This window comes from Arvicola amphibius, chromosome 14, assembly GCF_903992535.2.
Source record: "Arvicola amphibius chromosome 14, mArvAmp1.2, whole genome shotgun sequence".
In the NCBI taxonomy this organism is placed as follows: Eukaryota; Metazoa; Chordata; class Mammalia; order Rodentia; family Cricetidae; genus Arvicola; species Arvicola amphibius.
The window spans coordinates 20,433,133-20,454,765 of record NC_052060.1 but is presented as its reverse complement, the minus strand read 5'-3'; the positions used below and the strand labels follow the sequence as shown (position 1 = coordinate 20,454,765).

At 43.3% G+C, this 21,633-nt stretch overlaps 1 protein-coding gene across 1 annotated transcript in view; it reads right to left on the bottom strand.

Moving 5' to 3' along the window:
- Positions 1-5,263: 5,263 nt before the first annotated feature.
- The window catches only part of LOC119800847 (calcium-binding mitochondrial carrier protein SCaMC-1-like), a 37,255-nt gene continuing 20,885 nt past the window's right edge, over positions 5,264-21,633 (bottom strand). Inside the window, 8 exon segments of the mRNA XM_038311159.2 lie at positions 5,264-6,207; positions 8,875-9,031; positions 10,079-10,246; positions 12,349-12,456; positions 14,084-14,230; positions 15,925-16,083; positions 18,055-18,117; positions 18,119-18,167. Of these exon segments, the coding sequence (XP_038167087.1) occupies positions 6,107-6,207; positions 8,875-9,031; positions 10,079-10,246; positions 12,349-12,456; positions 14,084-14,230; positions 15,925-16,083; positions 18,055-18,117; positions 18,119-18,167 (952 nt within the window). The 3' untranslated portion in view covers positions 5,264-6,106.

Genomic DNA, 21,633 nt, shown 5'->3' with positions numbered 1-21,633 from the left:
GCAAAGTAAGTTTGGGGAGCATTTTGTTAATTGCTTATTTTATTTTTATGTCCCTGTTTGTGTCATAAGCTTGAGTTACAACGGCACTTCTCAAACGACTTCGGGAAATCAGAAAAAATATTTACCCACATGAATATTCCCGGAAATATTTTCCACAGCTGTGAACATGTACCTACAGCTCGCTACATCAACAGCCTTGTTTGCGCTTTCAAACGTGTCTAATTTCACTTTTAAAATACAGCATTTTTCTGGTTTGGGGAAAATGTCTTTAAAAGCAGGAACAAGCCCTTCTCTTCAGTGGAGCACATGAAAGGCTTCTCTGTCGCCTCCTCTCCTGGAATGGTAACAGGCTGACCCTAATTTTGCTCCTCTAAATAGGGTAACGGTGGTTTGAGCAAGAAATCTAAATCTGGCCTCCGAGGTAGCCCAGTGATTTTCCAGGTCGAGGCAAAGGAAGAAAGCAAAGTTGGGAGGCTTTGTAGGCCTCTCCCAGGTAACAGGCTCCGGCGCTCGCTGGGAGACGTCTGCCACCTCGTGGAACATAGAAGCCACTGACGCTGCCTGTAACCCTTAACCGTGTGGAAAAACCACATAGGACCCCCATAAACATGTACAGTGACTGTGTGTTATTTTAAAATAACCAGTTGAAAAAGGTAAGCGTTTCTGCAGACAAATATAGCAAAGTTTCACGGTCCAAAGCTTCTGTTAGTGCCGGGTAGATTAATACAATAAATAGTACACTACCAGGTGGTGGTGACATCCAATAAGCCAAGAAATAAAAAGTTCCTCTCTCCTCACGGAAACTGCGCGCTACCACCACATACAAGAAGTCGCCTCGTAAAACAGTATCGTGTAAATGGAGTGCTTTTATTTAACGACCCTCTCATTCTGACAGCAACCTGTGTGTCCTGGGTGTTTTTTTTTTCCTCTACAGTGAGTGTGAAGTACTCTTAGCCTGTGTCTCCATGATGGAAGTCACACAGCATGCCGTAAGCGCCCGTGCAAAGAGCATCTTCTAACTTGTTACATCCATGTAACAACTCATTCGTAGTCTTTTGGAAATAACGGATGCAGTTGTGTGAACCGATACGATCAGAGCTAGAGCCCAGGCTGAGCCACCTGACTCTTCCCCCTGCTTTCTTCTCTTCGGTCATTTGTCACATTTCTTCCGGGTTATACTAACTAATTGCTATCAAAGAGGTACAGGCACCATATATATTTGATAGCGTAGCTCAGACCCTCCCCTTCACAACTCTAAACTTACTTTCTAGTTGTGGCTCTAACAGATGGGTTGTGGGCAGGGGTGCCATTTCCCTCTCTTGGCTTCTTCTACCTGGATACTGTCTATTGAAGGCTGTCTGCTGTGAAACCACACTGCTACACATCAGTGACACTTGGGGAGCTGGACGTTCAGAGGATAAAATCTGTTGTTTATGGTAAACAAACGAAAGCAACCACCCCTTCTGGGTACGGAGCTTCAAGCCACCTGGCACCAGAAACTTCACCCCGAGGCACAGAGTACCAAGCTAGACACAGTTTGGGATTCAGCTTCTCCTTCATATCATCTCCAGCCATGAGCTAGCATTTCCTTCCCTGTGATGCTTAAATGTGGAAACAGAAGTCATTTTCAGTGGAAGGCTTTTCTGTCTTTGGGAACACACACATTGCCTGTAGAGGAGACTCCAGGGGTCCTAGAGAAGTGGGCAGAGTTCTCTCTGTATCACGGAGGGAAAGGGTGAGCCCGGGAAAGGAGACAGATTGCCAGGTTCCAGTCCTATGTCTTCCCAACTAAGCCCATTCCAAGCATGTGCAGTGGCTGGAATCAGATCCATGAAGACTGGTACTAACGGCCTCATGGCACTAACTGATAGGGTCAGTGACTCAGAGGGGCCAAGAGTCCCACATCACTGCCTGGCCGTTATATGATGGGGGTTTTCTGATAGATATCAATCGCTTGCATGACAGTGTCACACACGAGCATTCGTGTGGGCACCTGCTTCAATGACAGACGGGCTGGGAGCTGTGTGTCTCAGGGGACACTTACAGTTGGTAGGATTCAAACTTATCTGCCCTGGGCCATGGCTGTGCCTGCTTTGTAAAGACTATATACAACAGAGATTAGTAATTTCTGACTTCCACACACATGTGCACACACATACAAGGGCACCCCCACACTCATTGGAACACGTGCATGCTGAGGGAGTGCCCGGAGTCTGGGTCAGGCTTGGTTTGAAGGGTACTTCAGAATGCATCAAAATTCCTGAACAATTCCACCCCAACCACACAAACCACATGTTCATTGTTGTCTTTGTGGAAGTCACTTCAAAGCAGGACAATATCAAATGTAGAATAAGCAAATGAAAAGGTGGTTTCCAATATTGCAAATCATAGTTTGTTATTTTTTTACTCTTTGAGGGCCTGCCACCCAACTCCCAAATAAACACACGGAGACTTATTCTTACTTATGAATGCCTGGTCTTAGCTTGGCTTGTTTCTAACCAGCTTTTCTAACTTTAATTATCCCGTTTCTCTTTAGCTGTATTTTGCCTTTGCCCTTTTTACCTTCTTTATTCTATATATCTTTCTTCCCTTCTTACTCCGTGGCTGGCTGTGGGGCTGGGCAGCCGGCCCCTGGCATCCTACTCTCCTCCTTTTCTTTCTTTATTTTGAGCCTAGATTACTCCTCCTATTTATTCCCACTGCCTGGAAGCCCTGCCTATTTCTCTCTCCTGCCTAGCTATTGGCTGTTCAGTTCCTTATTAGACCAATCAGGTGTTTTAGACAGGCAAAGTAACACAGCTTTACAGAGTTAAACTAATGCAACATAAAAGAATGCAACACATCTTTGCATCATTAAACAAATGTTCCACAGCGTAAAAGAATGTAACACATCTTAAACTAACATTCCATAACAGTAAAGTTTGTGTGAAGGAAAACCAAAGTGAGGGGGAATACAAAGTGGTTGATGGGACAACTGTGTGGCACCATGAGCATTCTAAATGTGAAAGTCTCTGTGACCCATGGGGAATGTAGATTTTAATGTCTCTAAGTTAACTCTCTTTTAAAAAATGACCTTCTTCCTGGAGATGGAGAGGCTACCCAGGGAATGGGCTGGCAGCAGTGTAGGGCCAGGGGGACTATCCTATCTGCAACAGAAATGTTTGTCTGAAACAGGACTTCACCCACTGTTTCCAAAGACGAAACCCCAGAGTAAAGGCATTTGGATCTTGTTTAGGGAACATCACCAAGGAACTGCTGCTATTGCAGAACTAGGAAGCAGGAAAGGAGAACCGAATAGCTAAGAGCCCTCCTGAAGCCCAGTCTGTGTCTTCCATGACTGCCCTCCAATGGGCTCACTTCACACAGCCCTGTGCATTGGCCTGGCCTCCTTCATATCCCTTCCTGTGGCCACTGCCCCGCCTGTATGCTCCACTCAACATTAGCAGGGCTTGCCCATCCATCTCTAGGCTCGTTTCATTTTTATGGATCATATTTATCTCTAATTTCCATTAGAAAATTTCTTAGTTACTTATTCGCAGACTTGCTGGTGCTGTGTCTCACACAGTTTGAAGATAAAAACACTCCCCACCAAGGTGCACCATGCTAACCCCACAACCTTGGGGTCTTCCTGGTACTGGAAACCTCTTGGGCCATGATCCTCACTCATAAATGTAGACTGAGTACCATGTGAAACATGGCTTGTGCCTAAATGTGTGCTACCATAGCTGCTCAGGGAAGGCAGAAGATTAGAAAGACTACAGAGCCAGGTGTGAAAACCATTGTTTGATCCACTGTCGATGGTATGAATGCATGACAATAAAAAAAATGCATTATTCATAACTTCTTTCCAAAATGAGCGTCTTTAGTTCTGTCAACTGTCTGCAAAGATGGGCGTCTGATGGAGGAATTACTCAGAGCAGACTAGTCTGTGAGCAGGTCTGTGGGCGTGTCTGTCAGTGTCGGTGGGCGTGTCTGTGAGCAATTGTCTTCGCCATTGGTTGTAGGAAGGAACCACCCATACGGTTCCTCTTGTCGGGGCCCTGACTTCTCTCCCGCCAGGGGAAATAACCCCTTCCTCCCTGCGTTGCTTTGATTAGGAGTGTTTTGTCCCAGCAATAAATAAGCTAGGACGATTAGGAAACAAGCCATTTTACAAACAGATACCTTTAATACAAATGAGCAGCAACTATGCAGCGACATCAGAAGTAAGCTGTCTTCAGTGAAAGGCTTTTCTCCCAAAAGATACAAGATGCACAGATAAATCAGTGACACTTTGCACATACATGTTCAGTGAGGGGCACTTTAATTTCATTACGAGCTGTGAGTATTTTCATCAGCTTGAAATTCCAAAGACATTAACAGAATAATTCATTTTCATAATTGTTATGAGTTAAAAAGGAATGACTCCTGTACCATAATATTGTCATTCTATGTATTATTCAAAAGTACAACATCCCTGAAGATAAAGGAGAGCGTCCTCCTCTCCTTGTGTAGTATAAAAATGCTGAGACTAGAGCAGGCATCGGCAATACAAACAAAACTGCACTGTAGAATAAGTTTCATAAACACAAATCCATCTTTTCCCTTTGGTTCAAAAAATACAAGAGGTAGGCTAAAGTCAAAGATTCCCATTTCACTGGATTTTTCAGAAAGCAGTTATAACAGAAATGATCAGAAACCAAGTGAGTCTATGGACTAAATCTGAAAATGTAAGAATATGTGATTTTTTTTTTTGAGGCAGGGTTTCTCTGGGTAGCCATGGCTGTCCTGGAACTCACTCTCTCTATAGACCAGACTGGCCTTGAACTCAGAGATCCACCCACCTCTGGTGTGCGCCACCACTGCCCAGATAAAAATATTTAATATATTCTTATACAAGAAATAACATTTTTCTAAGCTCTAATAAAACAAATCCTAAGAAAGTATTGACTAAAAAATCAGCTGTAGTGGAAGTTGAGTGCTGTGATATTACAAATTTCCTGGCCTCGTCCTGAACCTTGAGGCAAGTGAAAACGTGGATGGGTATGTATGTACGCTTACAGACTGCGCCTCTCATTCACATGCATATAGTACTGTTGGAACATGCTGGTGTCTTAGCTTTTCCCCACCCCTTCTGGGAAGCACAGCTTCCACAGACTTCAATAAGAGTGGGACAAAGGTATCATTTACCTTAAATCAACACTTGAGTCATGAAAAGAACAATTTCAGATTTCTATGAAAGTCCCAGGGAGCCTTCCTGATTTAGAGAATTTGATCAAAGAGTTTTTTTTTTTTCAAAAAAAAAAAAAAAGAACAAAACCAAGACACTCTCTGGAAAATTGTACAAGTCAACAGTTTTGTTCACTGATGTTTTAGAAAGCAATGGGGGGAACCCATACCAAATAACTTGTATCAGTAATTTAACAACAGATGACAATCAATATCTAAAACTGGGGACCAAATAGCAATGCAAGTAGAACAGAGAGTGTATAGTGTGATAAATATTATCTCGCTGCCCCTCCATACACAAATTTGGCTACTATAATTCATTCTTATCCTGCTTACAGATGAGGGTATAAACTGTGCAAGACTGATTTTAAATACGGTGATTTTTTTTTCTACTAATGTTCCTGTAGGGGGATTTTACATCTAAAAAAACTTTCAAAATATATAGAACAATTAAAGTCCCAAGGCTTTCTGATCACTTTGTTTTTTTTTAAAGAAAAATGGGCATAAAACAAACTGACATAAACCTGAACCAATTAGAACAAAGATTAGTGATTTATAATTCTACCACACAAAATGATTTCATCTTAAGCAAGTACATTTTCAGATTGAGGGTGCAAGGCACGGATCTTTATCAGCAAACATAAAGTACAATTTTGTGGCTTCTGCAACACTTCTTGAAACTATGATTTTGAGCATTACTGAAGGTATAAAACCGAGCCCAAATGCTTGAAGTGAGTGCAGATTCTTTTCCCCTTGGCTGGGGGAACAACAGCTTCTTTCGCAATAGACTTGCTGCAATCCCAGAAGTCACCGGAGAGCGCTGACAGCTTTGGTCATCTCGGGAAAGAAGACTTGGCTGTGTCACTTCTGAGCTACTCCTAGTGTCTGCTTCATATTTTCATATACCGCATAGCTGATTCCAACGGCGGGGAGCACCTTCATGAAGTTTGGGGTGATGCCTCTGTAGAGTCCCGGCACTCCTTCTTTGGAGATGATTCGCTGAAAAAGGCCAACCATGCTCAGCTGCGGGGCCCCTTCTACCATGGCTAGCAGACAGACAGACAAACCAACAAAAAAAGATAAATAAAAGGCAGGGACCAGGCTAATCCGATATTCAAGACTCATCATTATCACAACAGATGACTGGGGATTCAGGATGGTGTCTAGAATACAATGGGCGGATAAAAATCAATTTCGAAAACAACCTTCCTGATGCAGCACCCACCAGTGAGGGCACAGCTCTTTAGGAATTGCTTTGCTAGGTACTGGATTAATTACTTGCCATGCTAACCCTTCAGGATAAAAATGTACATTTCATAATTGAGGAATTAGAAAGTTGGACAGATAGTGAGCCTTGTCCTGAAACCCTAGTTAGCTGGTAGCAAAACCAAAAAAGCTGTGGCTGATGCTCGAGCCCGACACTTTTGATTTAAACCACATTATTCTATCACAGCACCCTCCCCAAGCACTGGCTAGAATGCTTAAATTTTTAGGAGAGGGAGGAGTTGGAGAAGCTTAGAAAGGGTATAGGAGACCTGGACCTTCTAATTATCTCATGAGAGGGAGAGATGAAGAAAACAGGAGGAGAAAGAGTAGGGGGCGAAGGAGGAAGAGGGAGAGGAGGCAGCCCCGTATTGCCGGTACCACAAAGGACAAAGGCACGGACAGGCATGCGGGGAGGACCACGGTGGTTTTTAGACGCGATGATTACCTATAGGGTACTAAGGGGCTGGAGATGCCCACATTGTTGAGTAGTTAATTCCTTCGAATTGAAGCATTCCATTTGAAACCCAGATGACTCCTAAGACTCGGGAAGTAAATAAGACCAGCCCAGCTCAGTCAGCTTCTGAAACTAGAATTCCCAGAAGCCCTCCCTACTCCCCAAGGCTATATGAGCAGTTATAACTACTGCGGGTAAGAGGTTCCAGTACAGGTTTCTTGCGGGTTATCCAGGGAGCTCTGGGGATTCGGCTTCTGTGGGTGATCACATGCACAGGTTGCAGGGGTGGGGTGGGGTGTTGGTTGCAGGGGTGGGGTGGGGTGTTGGTGGTGCAGCTGCCTTTGAGCCACTCACACCCCTATGTGTAGCCATCACCTACACTCCAGTCAGAACCCCAGCAAACTCACTGACACATCATGCTAGCCATGGGTGGACCTGTTTCTTTGGTCTGTCCTTGCCCTATCTGGGGGAACAGACAGAAGTCAGCTCACTCTGGCCTCCACAGGGAAAGTCACACAGCTGCATAGTGGGGATAGGGAACAGAGATGGAGCTAAAACTGAGGCAAATAAGATTATTAAAGATCTCGGAATTCCCACCAAGAACTTGGGAATTGACACTGGAAACTCTGAAGAGTTACAAAAATGTCTGAAGAGATAAGAAATGAGTGGGCTTTGATGGAAAATGGCAGATCTTGGCAGCGGTGCTGGTCAGGACTGGAGCTAAGAGGAAGGGAGGCTCACCACACAGCAGGGTAAACCCGTTGAGTGGGACTGAACTCCAGCTCCACTGCCTGTCACATGCGTAACCTTACAGACATTCCTTAATTGGTTTTGCCTGCTAGTCATTTCTCAAATGTGGATGATGTTAGTACCAAGCTCCCAAAATGGTTATAATGGCTAAATGAGAGACTGTACACACTTAGTTTGCTATTTTGCATTCTTCTCTGCAGCCATGATTGCCCCTCAGCCCCTCAAATATGCCACTCTGCGGGCCTGTTCCCACCTAGCTCCCGCTGCATTCCTGGGCTTCATCTGGACTTAGGCTAGACCCCTTGCCATGAGGTGTTTTAAAGGGCCATCTTCTGGTTGGATCCATGTCTTTTCCACTCTATAGCCATCTGATTCACACCTGACTTGTTGCAGTCTCTTACCCTAGTATCCATCTGACAGTGAGCCTGGTCCCAGTGATGGCCCAAACAACATGTTGACAAGTGACCGACTGTTTGGTTGAAGGAGTGGTTGGGAATAGAACCACAGCTGCCCAGTACTCATAAGAGAAAGTACAGTCGATGAAGGTGACCAGGGAAAAAGAAGAACAGAAAAGAAAGACAAAGAGTATTGCATGCTTCCAAAGAGTAGGTAGCAATAAATGCCAGCAAACAGCAAGAAGACAGTAGTCACTGAGTGACAGGAGAGTCAGGCTAGTGCAGCCTAGGAGCCAGCGGAGAGAGTGCCACAGAGAGAAGATTCATCACCAAGCTTAGCGTCTGAACAGCACCCATAGAGTCCAGGCACCACTACCATTGAGAGTTCAGCAAATGCCAGATCCTTTATACATACTACTACTAATTCTTTTCATCTCTATTCATGGAAGACAAAATGAAAGAGAAAGAGAGAGAGAGAGAGAGAGAGAGAGAGAAAGAGAGAGAGAGAGAGAGAGAGAGAGAGAGAGAGAGAGAGAGAGAGAGAGAGGTGGGACAAAGACCTGAGACCAAATCTGCTAGATGTCAAAGCTTATGCTTTTAAAATATGGATTATTTCTGTAGAGGAGGAGCAATAACAGACACACAGAGGAAGAGGGGGAGGGGGAGGGGAGGGAGGGAGGGAGGGAGGGAGGGAGGGAAGAAGAAGGGGAGGAAGAGAGAGAGAGAGAGAGAGAGAGAGAGAGAGAGAGAGAGAGAGAGAGAGAGAGAGAGAGATCCGAGCATCCTGGAACCCAGACTCACCTTGTGCCTGCATGCGAGTCCTCACCAAAGCCAGGGGGTAACCTGGCCAGCTGCCCCGCAAGGTGCTGGACAGAGCCCCACAGCTCCGCAGTACCACCACACCAGGGTTGACAGGAAGTCTTTGGCAAAGTTATCCAGCCCAATAAGTCTTCAAAAGCTGCCCCCAAAACAAAGAAAACCATCAACAAAGGAGATACTCAGCCATTGCTCACTCAACGTTAATATCTTCAGGGCTGTTTTGTGTAGTCAATGCTAAAACCAAAATATTTTAAAATATTCCAAAATAATGCATGTGCTAATACATAAAAATCCTGTGTACCTAGTTGTGCTGGTTTGAATGAAATGCCCCTGTGGTGGTTTGAATAGGGACGGCCCCATAGACTTGTGTGTTGGAATGCTTGGCCCCTAGGAACTATTGGAAGTTGTGGCATTGAGCTGGAAGAAGTGTGTCACTGTTGGTGGTGGGCTTGGAGATCTCAGAAGCTGGTTAATCTCCTTCTATGCCCATGTATCAAATGTAGAACTCTCAGCTCCTTCTCTAGCACTGTGTCTGCCTCACCAAACCTTTGGGTTCTTAAAGGTCCCAAGTCCTTCTTTCAATCCAGTATCTAATGCAATGGCTTGAATATGGTGTGTGTTCAGTACATTCTTGTCAGATTCCAAAGATATTAAGTGACCCATGTGGCAGGGATGACCCAAGTTTGTTGACCTGAGTAGCAGGTGGTTCATATTCGTATATTGCCTGAGCTGTCTGAGTTGTCTTGACCTCAAGTCCCCTCCACATGCACGTAAGCTTCACTTTATAGACTGAGCTGCCTTCCTCAGCTCCTACCTCCAGTCCTGGGGACTGTTAAATGACAAGGGACAAAGCTGTGTGATCCACATTGCTCCCCTGACTTTATCAGTGCCAGGTGGTAGTAATTCTAATAAATTTCTGCTTATTTTTCTCTGTGCCTCCCCATTCCTCGGGCCATCTTCTAAGCTGCATTTGAGCACAGACTCTTCATTAACAAAAGTAAATATGCAAGGAAATCAAATACAAAAAAAGAGGCTCAAGACATTTGTGATCTCACAATCGGGGTGCTGGAAAGATGGAAGAACACCCCTGTGGGCAGTCCAGTCACAAACAGTCCCGCTGGCCACTGGTCAGCCACCTTGCAAACTACCTACCCTGCAGCCCGAAGCATGCTGTGCCCTCACTCACCTCATACACAGCGAGATCGATGCCTGCATAAGGAATGATGCCCAGTAAGTTGGGCACATAGCCTTTGTAGAAAGCCCCAAAGCCTTCCTGTTTCAAAATCTTCTTAGCACATCCATATATTCCAGAGTATTGTCCGGTTTTGGCTACCGCTAGCCGGGTTTTCAGAACCTAGAGACCAAAGAATGCAACACAATTTAACTCACATTTAACATGGGACAATTCAAAAGTGTTGATTTCATGAAGCACTAGCAAATTCTCTCTCTCAAGTGAATGTCCAGTTCATTGATAGATTCTCCCTCGTGTGTTACTTCCACTGAGAAGCTAAAATCAGAGCCAGGAAGGGCCAGTTATTTCAAAGAGAGTCTGAAGGAGGGCTTTGCAGATAGATAGATAGATAGATAGATAGATAGATAGATAGATAGATAGATAGATAGATAGATAGATGGATGGATGGATGGATGGATGGATGGATGGTGGATGGATGGATGGATGGGTAGGTGGGTGGATTGATGGATAGATAGATAGATATAAACATTTTAAAAATGTAGACCAGATAATTTTTTATTATTAATTATGAAAGCTTAGGCTTGTTTCCAACTAGCTCTTAGAACTTAAATTAACCTGTTTCTATTAATCTACATTCTGCCACGTGGCTTTTTACCTCTCCATCTGTATGTCTGACTCCTCAGTGTCTCGCTGGTGAATCCTGTGCCTACTTTCTAGCCCTGAGTTCCTCTCCTCCCACCCCAGGAAGTTCTGCCTATTCTCTCCTGTCTAGCTATAGGCCATTTAGCTCTTTGTCAGATGATCTTTTTGCTGTCATAATAAAAGTAATTGCAAAGAAGGTGAAAAAGTGGTGACATTGGGAACAATTCCATTGTCTTCAGTGGAGCACAGGCTGGGGAGATGGAGGTGGGGAAGGTGACGGTATTAGTTGAAATGAGGGATGTGTGTGGGTAGAGGCTCAGAAGTAGTGCAGTCTACAAAGCGCAAATGGCACAGGCATGTGGACTTGAGTTTGACACTTTCAAACCCCACATAAGAGCCTGGCATGGGAGTGGATGCCTGTGACCCTTGGGGAGGGAAGACAGCCGGCTCTCTGGGGCTTGCTGGCTAGCCAGCCGAGCCTAGAATGGTGAGCTCAGGCCAGTGAGAGACCCAGTCTCAAAACACAAAGTACGCAGTGCCTCCTGATCAATGACACCCAGGGTTGACCTCTGGCCTCCACAGGCACATACACACACACACACACATGTGCACGCACACAAACATGCCTGTGCATGTGCACACAGTGCACAGATCTGTTGGCATGCATATCACAAAGAGGTTCAAGTTAAAGGTATGGTTTGCTTAGATCTTATAGGTTATTGAGAAATCCTAGCTGTATCCATATCTACTCTATTAGTTTTGCTGTAAAGCATGAGTTGGTAAACACTTTTTACAAAAGCCAAACAGTATGTATTTTAGTCTCTGCTAGCCTCTCATGCAAGGTCTCTGTTACATATCCTTTGCTTTCTCCCTGCCTTTTTCAGGCTTAACAACGATTCTTCACTGAGGCTGTACACACAGACCACAGGTGGTCCACGGTTTGCTAGCCAGCTGCGCTCTTCTGGAAGGATGTCTAGTTGTTATTACTGTCCTACAACCAAAGTCTCAGCTTCCACTACTGGGGTTATGGTGCAAAAGCTCACGGGAGAGGAATGAGAGGTATAGCCCTCATCAGCACCGTGGCAGCCAGCCTCTGAGATGAGGGGCCTGTCTCCAGGGATGCTCTGCTTTGCAGGATGCCCCTCACACACAGTACCAGGGTCAGTCTGTGTAGCCAATAGGGTACAGCAAAAGTGACAACAGACAGCACTTAATCCCACACAATGGCTTGCTCTCTTCTCGCTCACGTCATTGACGGTAAAGGAAGTGAGGCTGGCATGCTGCAAAGATCCACAGACCATCTACAGAGGCTTGCCTCAAAGAGACTGATGTTTCCAGCCAGCAGCCAGCGAGGCCTGGCAATAGCCACCTGAGTGAGCCTGAAAGCAGCTCCACCCCAGGTCACCCTCTAGATGACCACAGTCCTGGCTGACACCTGGACAGAAGGCACTAAAACACCTGGAGCCAGGAAAACCCAGCTGTGTTGTTCTCAGACTCCTAATCGCCAGAACTGTGAGATGCTAAAGACTTGTTTTAAACTGTTAGGTTTGCGTTAACTTAGTACATGACTACAGCTAGCCTGTGCAAACACCACCAAGCAGTCGGGCCTCAGCGGTACTTGCCTCCATGGGATAAATAAAAGTCTGTGCAGTTGCTCCAGCCATGGAACCAGATACGAAACCGCTCAAGGTTCCTAATTTTTGTCCTTCCTCGGTAAGCAACTTCTTGTACTGTAAAACGAAAGTTTTAAGATGATCATCAATAGCAACTTAGGGTAACCTGCCCCTCCCAAATTCTTATATTGAACCCTAACCTCCACTGTGATAGTGTTAGAAGATGGGGACTTTGGGGACAATTTTGGTTTAGAAGAGGTTCTAAGACCTCAGGATAGAATAGCATCCTTCTCAGAAGGGACAGATGACAGCACACACACTCTGCCAAACCAAGCACCAAGGACATATGACTATGGAGCAAGAAGGCAGGAAGAGCAACTCCACTCCCTGGCCCTTGATCTGACAGTGCTTAAACTTGAGAACTGTGAGAAACTCACTTCTACTGTTAAACCACACCTTACATGGTATTTTACGGTGGTGAGGCACAAATCAGATCCTAGAAATCAATTCACTTACAATGTGATGAGATGCCTCGAGATGCATCCTCTACGTTAACAATCCTAGCAGAAACGTGGGGCTTAAATGCTGATTCTGTTTCCTGGGAAGCAGGGTTTCAAATTAGATCACCACACAGGTGGCACTATAGCTCAGTGGCCAAGTTCTTGCCTGGCATGTGTAGCAGCCCTAAGTTCAAATTCCAGCATCATTATAAAGAGGGAGGGGAGTGGAGGGGAGGGGTGAGCCTGTCGGAGCAGCCAGGTTAAGCGTCTGCTGAATGGTACCAAGTGTGCTGTGTGTGGGCTTTCGGACACACCGAATTTCCTCGTATTGAAATAACAGCATTGTTTTTGAATATGTATGTTAGGCTCTGGCTTGCCTATCATAAAATTAATCATAATTTGAATGTTCAGGCATTTGAATTAGGAAAATCTCTTTCCCCAGAATGGGCTTCACGTAAAGACCTGAGGTCAGCTGCTCTTTGCTTTCTCTACTTCTCAAGTCAAGGAACGAACTCCACAAGCCCTGATCATTTCAAAGGGGAATAGAATTGAACTTACTCAAACAAGAAACCAAGGTGTGGTATTAAACTCTAAGGTTCATATAGGCCGTGGTGAACCATAATAGAAGAAATGAAAGAAGAAAAATAATTGTGCAGCCGTTTCTAATAGCCACAGAAGCCAACCTCCAGACCCATTGCTGTGCCTCAATCCGGTCCACAGAGAGGGAGGCAGATGCCTCATTTGCTGTCTCCTGGATCCATCCAACTAACACTCAGCACTTCTTCTGTGCTGGGCTCTGCCTGGGTGCTGGGGGGCAGGGAGAAGACAGACCCCTGCGTTCGTGGAGTTTTCAAGCTAAGTACAATTCTATTGACACAAAGGAATTCATCTGAACAGTTTTCTTTCCATGGGGCACTTTTGTAAAACTTAGATGAAGTGTCCTGTGTCCACTAGCACTCAAGATGAGTCAGCTAAAGTCAAGCTTTGAAGAGCTACTTGGAAAGAGGTGCGGGGGGGTGGGGGGTGGGGGGTGGGAGGAGCCTCCCTCTATAAATGGTATTATGGAATCCAAGATTCCAGAATTCGGCTCTGTGGAAGCATTGAGTTTATTGAGTTCTAGTCTCCCATAAGGAATTTTCTCATGGAATATTAGGAATAAATACCCAGAGCATTGTGTGCTGATCTTTTCTGAATCAGATAGCTAACTTCTTTTGTTAATGGTCTCCACAGGTAATAACAATTACCTGTTCATAAGCCCAGAACTTAACAGCTGTCTCGGGAGCGATTTTAATGACATTTGTGCCATTTCCTCTCCAAAGGGAACGGATTCCTCCTTCCTTTACCATCTGCCGAAAGCCTCCTAATATATTCATTGATTTGGAACCATGAACCTAGAAACAAAAGCAAAGAGTCATGGGATAGTTCTGCATGTTGTTGAAAGTAGGTCTGAGCTGAGTGCAAATGCCGGATACTGGATGCTAAAGCCTCTAGAGAGCATCTCTGATGAGCTGCACACATGAACACCAGGAAAGAAAGGCATTCGAGCTGCACAGGGCACAGACAGAAGCAGGTCTACACTGGGAACTTTCCTGGGCTCAGCCCTCTGCACTTCTTTCCCTTGGTTAATTTGAATCTGTATTTCTTACCTCTAATAAACCACGACCATGAGACTGTATTTTTATGAGACCATCTACTATCAAACCTGAAGGAGACTTTGGAGGGACCTTTAAATGTGTAGAAACCACAATCTTAACAAAGCCACTTTATTATTTTAAATAACAAACTTCATAATAACATATGACAAAGGAAAACATATGTGCCCATTCAAGCTTTCTCAATTTAAAAAAAAATCTATCTTTTTATCCAAACAATTTTTTAAGATTTATTTATTTATTTATTTATTTATTTATTTATGCAGTATCCTGCCTGTAGGCCAGAAGAAGCACCAGATCTCCTTATAGGTGGTTGTGAGCCACCATGTGGTTGCTGGGAATTGAACTCAGGACCCCCTTGAAGAGCAGTCAGTGCTCTTAACCGCTGAGCCATCTCTCCAGCACCTATCCAAACAATTTAAAAGTAAAAAAGTGTTGACTATATATAGCCAATGATAACAAGCACAACTTTAAAAACAGTTTTAAGGAACTGCAGAAATTGCTCAGTGCCTAAGAGCGCTGGTTACTCTTGCAGGGGACACAGGTTTGATTCCCAGTATCTCCATCACAGCTTACAATCGTGAGTAACGCCAGTTCCAGGGGATCTGGCACCGTCTTCTGGGATCTGTGGGCTCTGCATGCATGCGACACACATGCATAGATCCAGGCAAAACATCCATACACATCAAATAAAAACGTATTTAAGCAACTGCTATGATCTTCTACACTATTTCCGTATGCCGGTGTTTTCATAAGTTAAACTTTAGAGCCATCTTTGGTAGGTACGCTGACTCCCGTTATGGAATGGAGAAAACATGAGATCTCAGAAGTCAAATGCAGGGTAAGAACCAAAGGCTCTGGAGGTGAAGCTACTTCCTGCCTCACTACTCTTCTACTCTTCTTCATAAGGAAACTTGGTTCTTCCATCCTCAGCTTCCTTACATGTACGTGGAGGTAAACCAGCTGCTTTCCCGAGCTCCATGAATATGGATGGGTTGCCATGGTGTGGCAACAAATAGATATTCTTCTCTCTCTCTCTCCAACACCAGCAAGCAGCCAGGCCTGTCTAGAAACCCAGGTCTTTACTGCTAACCTTAGCTCTAGAATCACTTCTAAAATTATGTTCTCATCACCAAGACTCTTTCTCTAGTCTTAAAATCAAAGAAAACATAATTTGATGAGAACCCTATAATAGCAGCAAGGTTTTGGTTTTGCTTTTTAGTTAAACATTTGAAGTCACAGAATACCAAAGACTAAGATTTCATTACACACAAGTACTAAACAATTTACAATTTAATGGAACAGTACCAAATACTTAGACATGTGGCTAATATGAAAGTTAATGATAGAAGAATATCATTTTTTAAAGATATGAAGAACTGTGACTACACACAGCATGCTTTGGACACAGGCTGGCACATGGCATGGCTCACCTGCATCATGACCTTGAGGCGATCCAAAGGTGCCGTGCTCGTTCTAGAGACCGCACCAGCCACGCCTCCCGCCAGCAGCTGCCGCCACCACTGTCCTGATTTTTTCTCATCTTCTGTGAATTCATCCGGAATAGTTAAGCTGTCCCCTATGTCGATGCCCTGGTAAAATGGAAACAGATCCCACAGTTCTTCAGACACAAACAGATAAGCCCAGAACTTTCTTTTTGTGTAGGAGCTATTACTGTATTGATCAAGGTTTTCCCTTGGAATTGACAGTGAGCCAATCAGAGCACACATGAGTGAGCATCTAGTCACACGGAATGTCACACAGAATCAACACACAAGAACTGGGAACTGTCAGTTGCAAAGTCACAACTCTCTTTTTTTAGATCAAGTGATTTTCATTGGACTAAATGGCAATGAAAGAATAATGTTTTACCACAGGTGGTCCTTGTCAGTCACTTGTCACAATGCTAGAAAGCCACACAGTTGGTGACAGCTTTGAAAAACTACTTAGCCCATACTTCAGACACTATTTGTCTTAAGTCCCATTACACGCTGTGCCATGAAGTATATATAATTTAAACATGAAAATTTTACAATTAAACCTTGCACATAAATAGCCCTATACTCATCATCTGTATAGCTTGAGGACTATGACACTTTTAACTTAATTATCTAAATGCTGCAGTGGGTATAACTAGGTCATAGAACACTTTCTTAGCATGCTCCAGGTTCCAGCATCACACACAAAACATGACCTTGACATAAAAACTTTATGGGCAAGAATGAAAGGTAATGAGCCATATTTGGGAGTAATGCTCTCCTTCTTCGTTACCAATAAAATTCATTTATGATTATAGCATCAAATATTATCAATTATCCCCAAAGATATAATACAAAGTTCACATGGTGTAAAATGTATATGCATAATTGATTTTATAATGCTCTGTGTAAGCTTAGGCATTGTTAGTAGTGACAATGTGAACCCTAGGTGTACTGAGTGAGAGTCAAAGCTACTTCTCTCCAAGTACAGAAGACAGGTTGAAGGGTGGGAGATCCTGTAGAAGGTCCCCAAAGGCTTTGAGCAACAGGCTCTACAACAGAAGCTAATTTATACCAATTTTATCAGATAATGAATGAAACAATCACAGGGGAATTTTGTGAAGTGTGCACTGGCAGGAAATGCCAAGCATGTGAGTCAAAATGATTCTCCAGCATTCAATGAGCAATGCAGGACCCTTAGGAACAAGCCATAAATCTAGGCAGCCTGGCTAAATAAGCAGTTTTGGGGAGGGACCCGAAGGCATGTCATCTTTAGCAATATGGGAGTACAGAGATGGTTTGGTAATACATGTTTTCTGACTTGAAGACTTCCCTAAGGCAGAAACATTAAATGCCAATGAAGTAAGAGCAGCAAGTTCATCGAGATGGGACTTCTTCCAAGTTTTCAGAAGAGCTGTATTTATGGCACCTTGGGGGCTGTAAAGGTGCTCCATAAATCTGTGCCTAATAGAATAAACAGATCTAGGAGTTAAATATCTACTGGGGCTTTCTTGGACTTGACCACCCTTTCCAGGGTATTACGGTGTTTGGGGGTAGTAACTGTTAGAAACCAGAGCTCCATTAAGAATAAGTGGCTGCAAAGACTGACAGCCTGCATAAAACTTAATGAGTAGGGTCAACCTATCTCAACTACCTTTATCCCCCTTAATATGCATTTTTTGCCCACCTCTGTGTGTGACCTAACATCCTTGTGAATTAGGTAAACTCTCTGGAAGGTTTGGACAGGCCTCCTAGATTCTACCAGCTCAAGGCTAAGATCACACAGCCTCTGAGGACCATAGCAGAAATGTCCCTACTTTGTTATAAGCCATCTGTCTGACGTTTCCACCAAAGTATTTGAAACGCATCTTTATTTATGATTTTCTTTGCTGTGTTACTACAAAAAACCTCATGAAACTCTTTCCGTGTTCGAACACTGAGTTTAGGGTGACCTGAGTCTATGTTCCCAGGCCAGGGTCCCTCATTTAGATACAAAAATAAATTATCTCCTTCGAGGTGGAGCTGTGTTTCCTGAATGGACACTATACCCGTGCCTTAGAGCACAGAAACAGAAAGCAAACTTACAGTAGAGTGTTTCCAGAAACGGATAATTTCTTCAATGTCTGTAACGGGGTTAAATAAGAAGTAATTCTCTCCACTCATTCCAGTCCACTGTCATTGTTCCATCAGAGTCGATGCTGAAAGTTTAAGCGGGTGGTTAAAGAGCAAGACACGGACACAGCTAACATGACTGCCTCATTTTTACAGCATGAAATTTTGCTTCCCAGATCAAAATTCTTAATGAATTTTAAAAACCGGTCGGCAGGTTTAAAGGGTTCAGCAACAGACCATTTGGTTAGCAGGCATGCAGCCCTGGAAAAAGAAAAGCACACCACGCACAATGATTTATGCGTTACTGGACATAGAATCATGTAGATTATAATATTTCTGACCATTTTCACTACTTGGATCCAAACATTACAGAGATCCCACTACAGACCATTCTTAGCACTCTGTCAGACTCAAGGCATCAGGCTAAAAGACACAAAATGGGTAATGAAATATTAAGGAGTATGAATGAATGAATTCGGGGGCCATTTTTTTTCATCTCACATTAATATTCATTTCTTAATATCCTAAGATTGAATCACTTGGGTGCAATTTTTGAAATAGCTTCTAAATATGCTATCAATTTTCTTCTCCCATTTTCATCAGTATAAGAAAATCAGCAATGGTTCTAAGAAACCATAATCTTATTGCTGATTGTTTGAGTTTTCAGAAATCCTGGTATTTCATCAATTCTAAACTCAGCATTCTGTCATCTTACATGTGTAAGCGGTAATACTTTGTGGGTTTTATACGTGTATATGTGTGCGTGTGCATGTGCGTGTGCGTGTGCGTGTGTGTGTGTGTTTAAAGCTTCTGGACAGAAAGCCCATTCTATGAGATTTTTCTACAAACAATACAAAATCATACTGGACTTGATTGTGCTGTTCAGTACAGATAGCTACTAAAGTGGCAGGTGCAAGGCACTTAGTTATTTATTGAACTAACATGTCTGAAAAATATTTTAGTGTTTCCTCAAATTTTATGCTATAATTTATATGACAGTGACACATGCAGGCAGCATACATATAAAATACAATTTTCTGATATTTATTATTATGTTTTTAGTACTAATTTTAATTCCCATATGTCTCTGTGAGATTATACTTCAGCTTTCCTGCCCCAGTGTGAAGGTGTCGATGCTCCATATCCACTAGGAATCCTAGTCACTGCTTGTGTTTAAACTGCGTCCTGGGTTGCAGAATTAGCAGCTCTAATTTTATCAATATTTTCTGGTATTGTGCAGTGATTTAGCGTTTAACTGTAACCCCTAACTTCCCTCTCATGAGCATGCTCTACGCGGCAAGTGTCACCTTAGAAACATCCCACAACTTTTGTTTTGTTTTGTGTTTTGAGATAGAGTAGCCCTGGCTGTCCTGGAATGCACTCTGTAGACCAGGCTGGCCACGGACTCTCAGAGATCCCCCTGCCTCTGCTTCCCAAGTGCTGGGATAAAAGGCGTGTGCCAACACTGCTGTCAACCCACAGCTTTACTGGATTTCCACTCTGCCCCATGCTGTGGGAGGGGATGTGTCCATGGGTCGTGCTCTATTATGCAGCACATAAGCTGAGTGTTAGTGCCTTTGCATCTCTTGTCGACTTGGGCTTAGAATTTGCTTTATTCCTAATGCTGTCAAAGGAAATACAAGAAAAATGATTTGGGCCTTAAATGAGAGAAGATAAAATCTACACTTTGCTAAGAGTTTGTCAGTCTTCTTTGCCTTTTCAAAGAATTAACTCTTTGTTTTGTTATGACACAAAAAATCTCCATAAACTATTCGCATGGAAACTGAGGATGATAACACATTTAAAAGATTATGCACTGTGATGAACTGAATTTTGTTTCAAAGATGTAGGGCTGGAAAAATGACTCAGGAGTTAAAAGCACTGACCGCTCTTGCAAAGGCTCTGTGTTCAATCCAGCACCTACGTGGCAGCTCACAACTGTATGTAACTGCAGATCCAGGGGATCTGATGCATGGGCATTGCATGCACATGGAACACACACACACACACACACACACACACACTCGCACGCACGCCAGCAAAACATCCATACACATCAAGTAATGTTTTAAAAGAACTGTTCAACACACACAAGCAAATAAAGTAATACAGAACATAATAGAACTAGAACCAAGGACAGAAATCACATGATCATCTGAATAGATACAGAAAAATAAGAAGTTTGACAACTTTTATATCTATGTTAAAAGTCCTGAAAAAGTCAGTGGCAGAAGGGTCATATGCCAACACTATAAAAGCTACATGTGACAAACCTATAGCCAGCTATATGTTGAATGGGGTAAAATGAATGAATTGCCTCTAAAATTTAGAACAGCCTAAGGTGTCCAGTATTTTAATACAGTGTCTGAAGTCTTAGGACGAGTCATAGACAAAAGAAAGAAACCAAAGAAATACAAATAAAAAGGGAACAGATCAAATTACCCTTGTTTTCAGATAATAGGATCCTAACATTTAAAAGACCCTAAAGACTCTAGAAGTAAACTCTTAGGTCTGGGGACACTTTTAATGGATTAGTGGGATATAAAACCAGCATGTAAAAGCCAGCAGCTTTTCTACAGACCAATAACAATGATATTCAGAAGAAAAACCATCTTGTTCACAACAGCTGCAACTAAATAAATAATAAATATTAGGAACAAACCTAATCAAGAAAGTGAAAAAAATCTCCCTAACGAAAGTTTTATATATAAAATACTGGAAAAAGAAATAGATGACACTAAGAGATGGAAAAGGCTTCCAAGCTTGGGGATTGATTGACAGAATTACTATTGCTCAAATGACCATATTACTAAAAACAATCTACGGACTCAGTGTAATCCCTAGCAAAATTCTAATGGCATTCCTCCCAGAACTCGAGGAAACAATCTTAAAATTTATATAAAAGCACAGAAGACCCCCAAATAGCTAAACCAATTCTGAGCAGAGTAATGCTGGAGGTACCCCCATAACCTGATTTTAAATTATACTGCGAAGCCATAGCAACAACAGCAGCAGAGTGCTAACTCAAACACAGACGCCTAAATCAAGGCACTAGAGCAGAGTGCCCAGAAATAAGCCCACTCGACCACAGACACCTGATTCTTCTCAAAAGGCCACCTCCTCAACAAAATAAATAAATGAGAGAGAATTAAACACCCTCCATAAAAACCTCCACAAATAGTCTAATCATTAAGTGGCCAAATGAGTTGTACAGTTCTCAAGAGAGGCATAAATGGATGATAAACATATGAAAAACAGTCCCTAGCCATTGGGGAAATGAAAATTAAAAGTGCTTTGATGTCCTACCTTACCCCATTCCAAATGGCTCACGTCCAGAAAGCACGAACAGCCAGCGGGCGCAGGAGGGAAAGGGAAACTTTACACTACTGATGAGAATGGAAATTAATGCAGCCACTGTGGAAATCAGCATGGAGATTCCTCCAGAAACCAAAACTAGAACTGGCACATGAGCCTCTACCATTCCACTTCTGGGAATGTTCCCCAAGCACTCTAAGCCCATACACCTCCGAGGTACATGTGTTTACTGCTGCT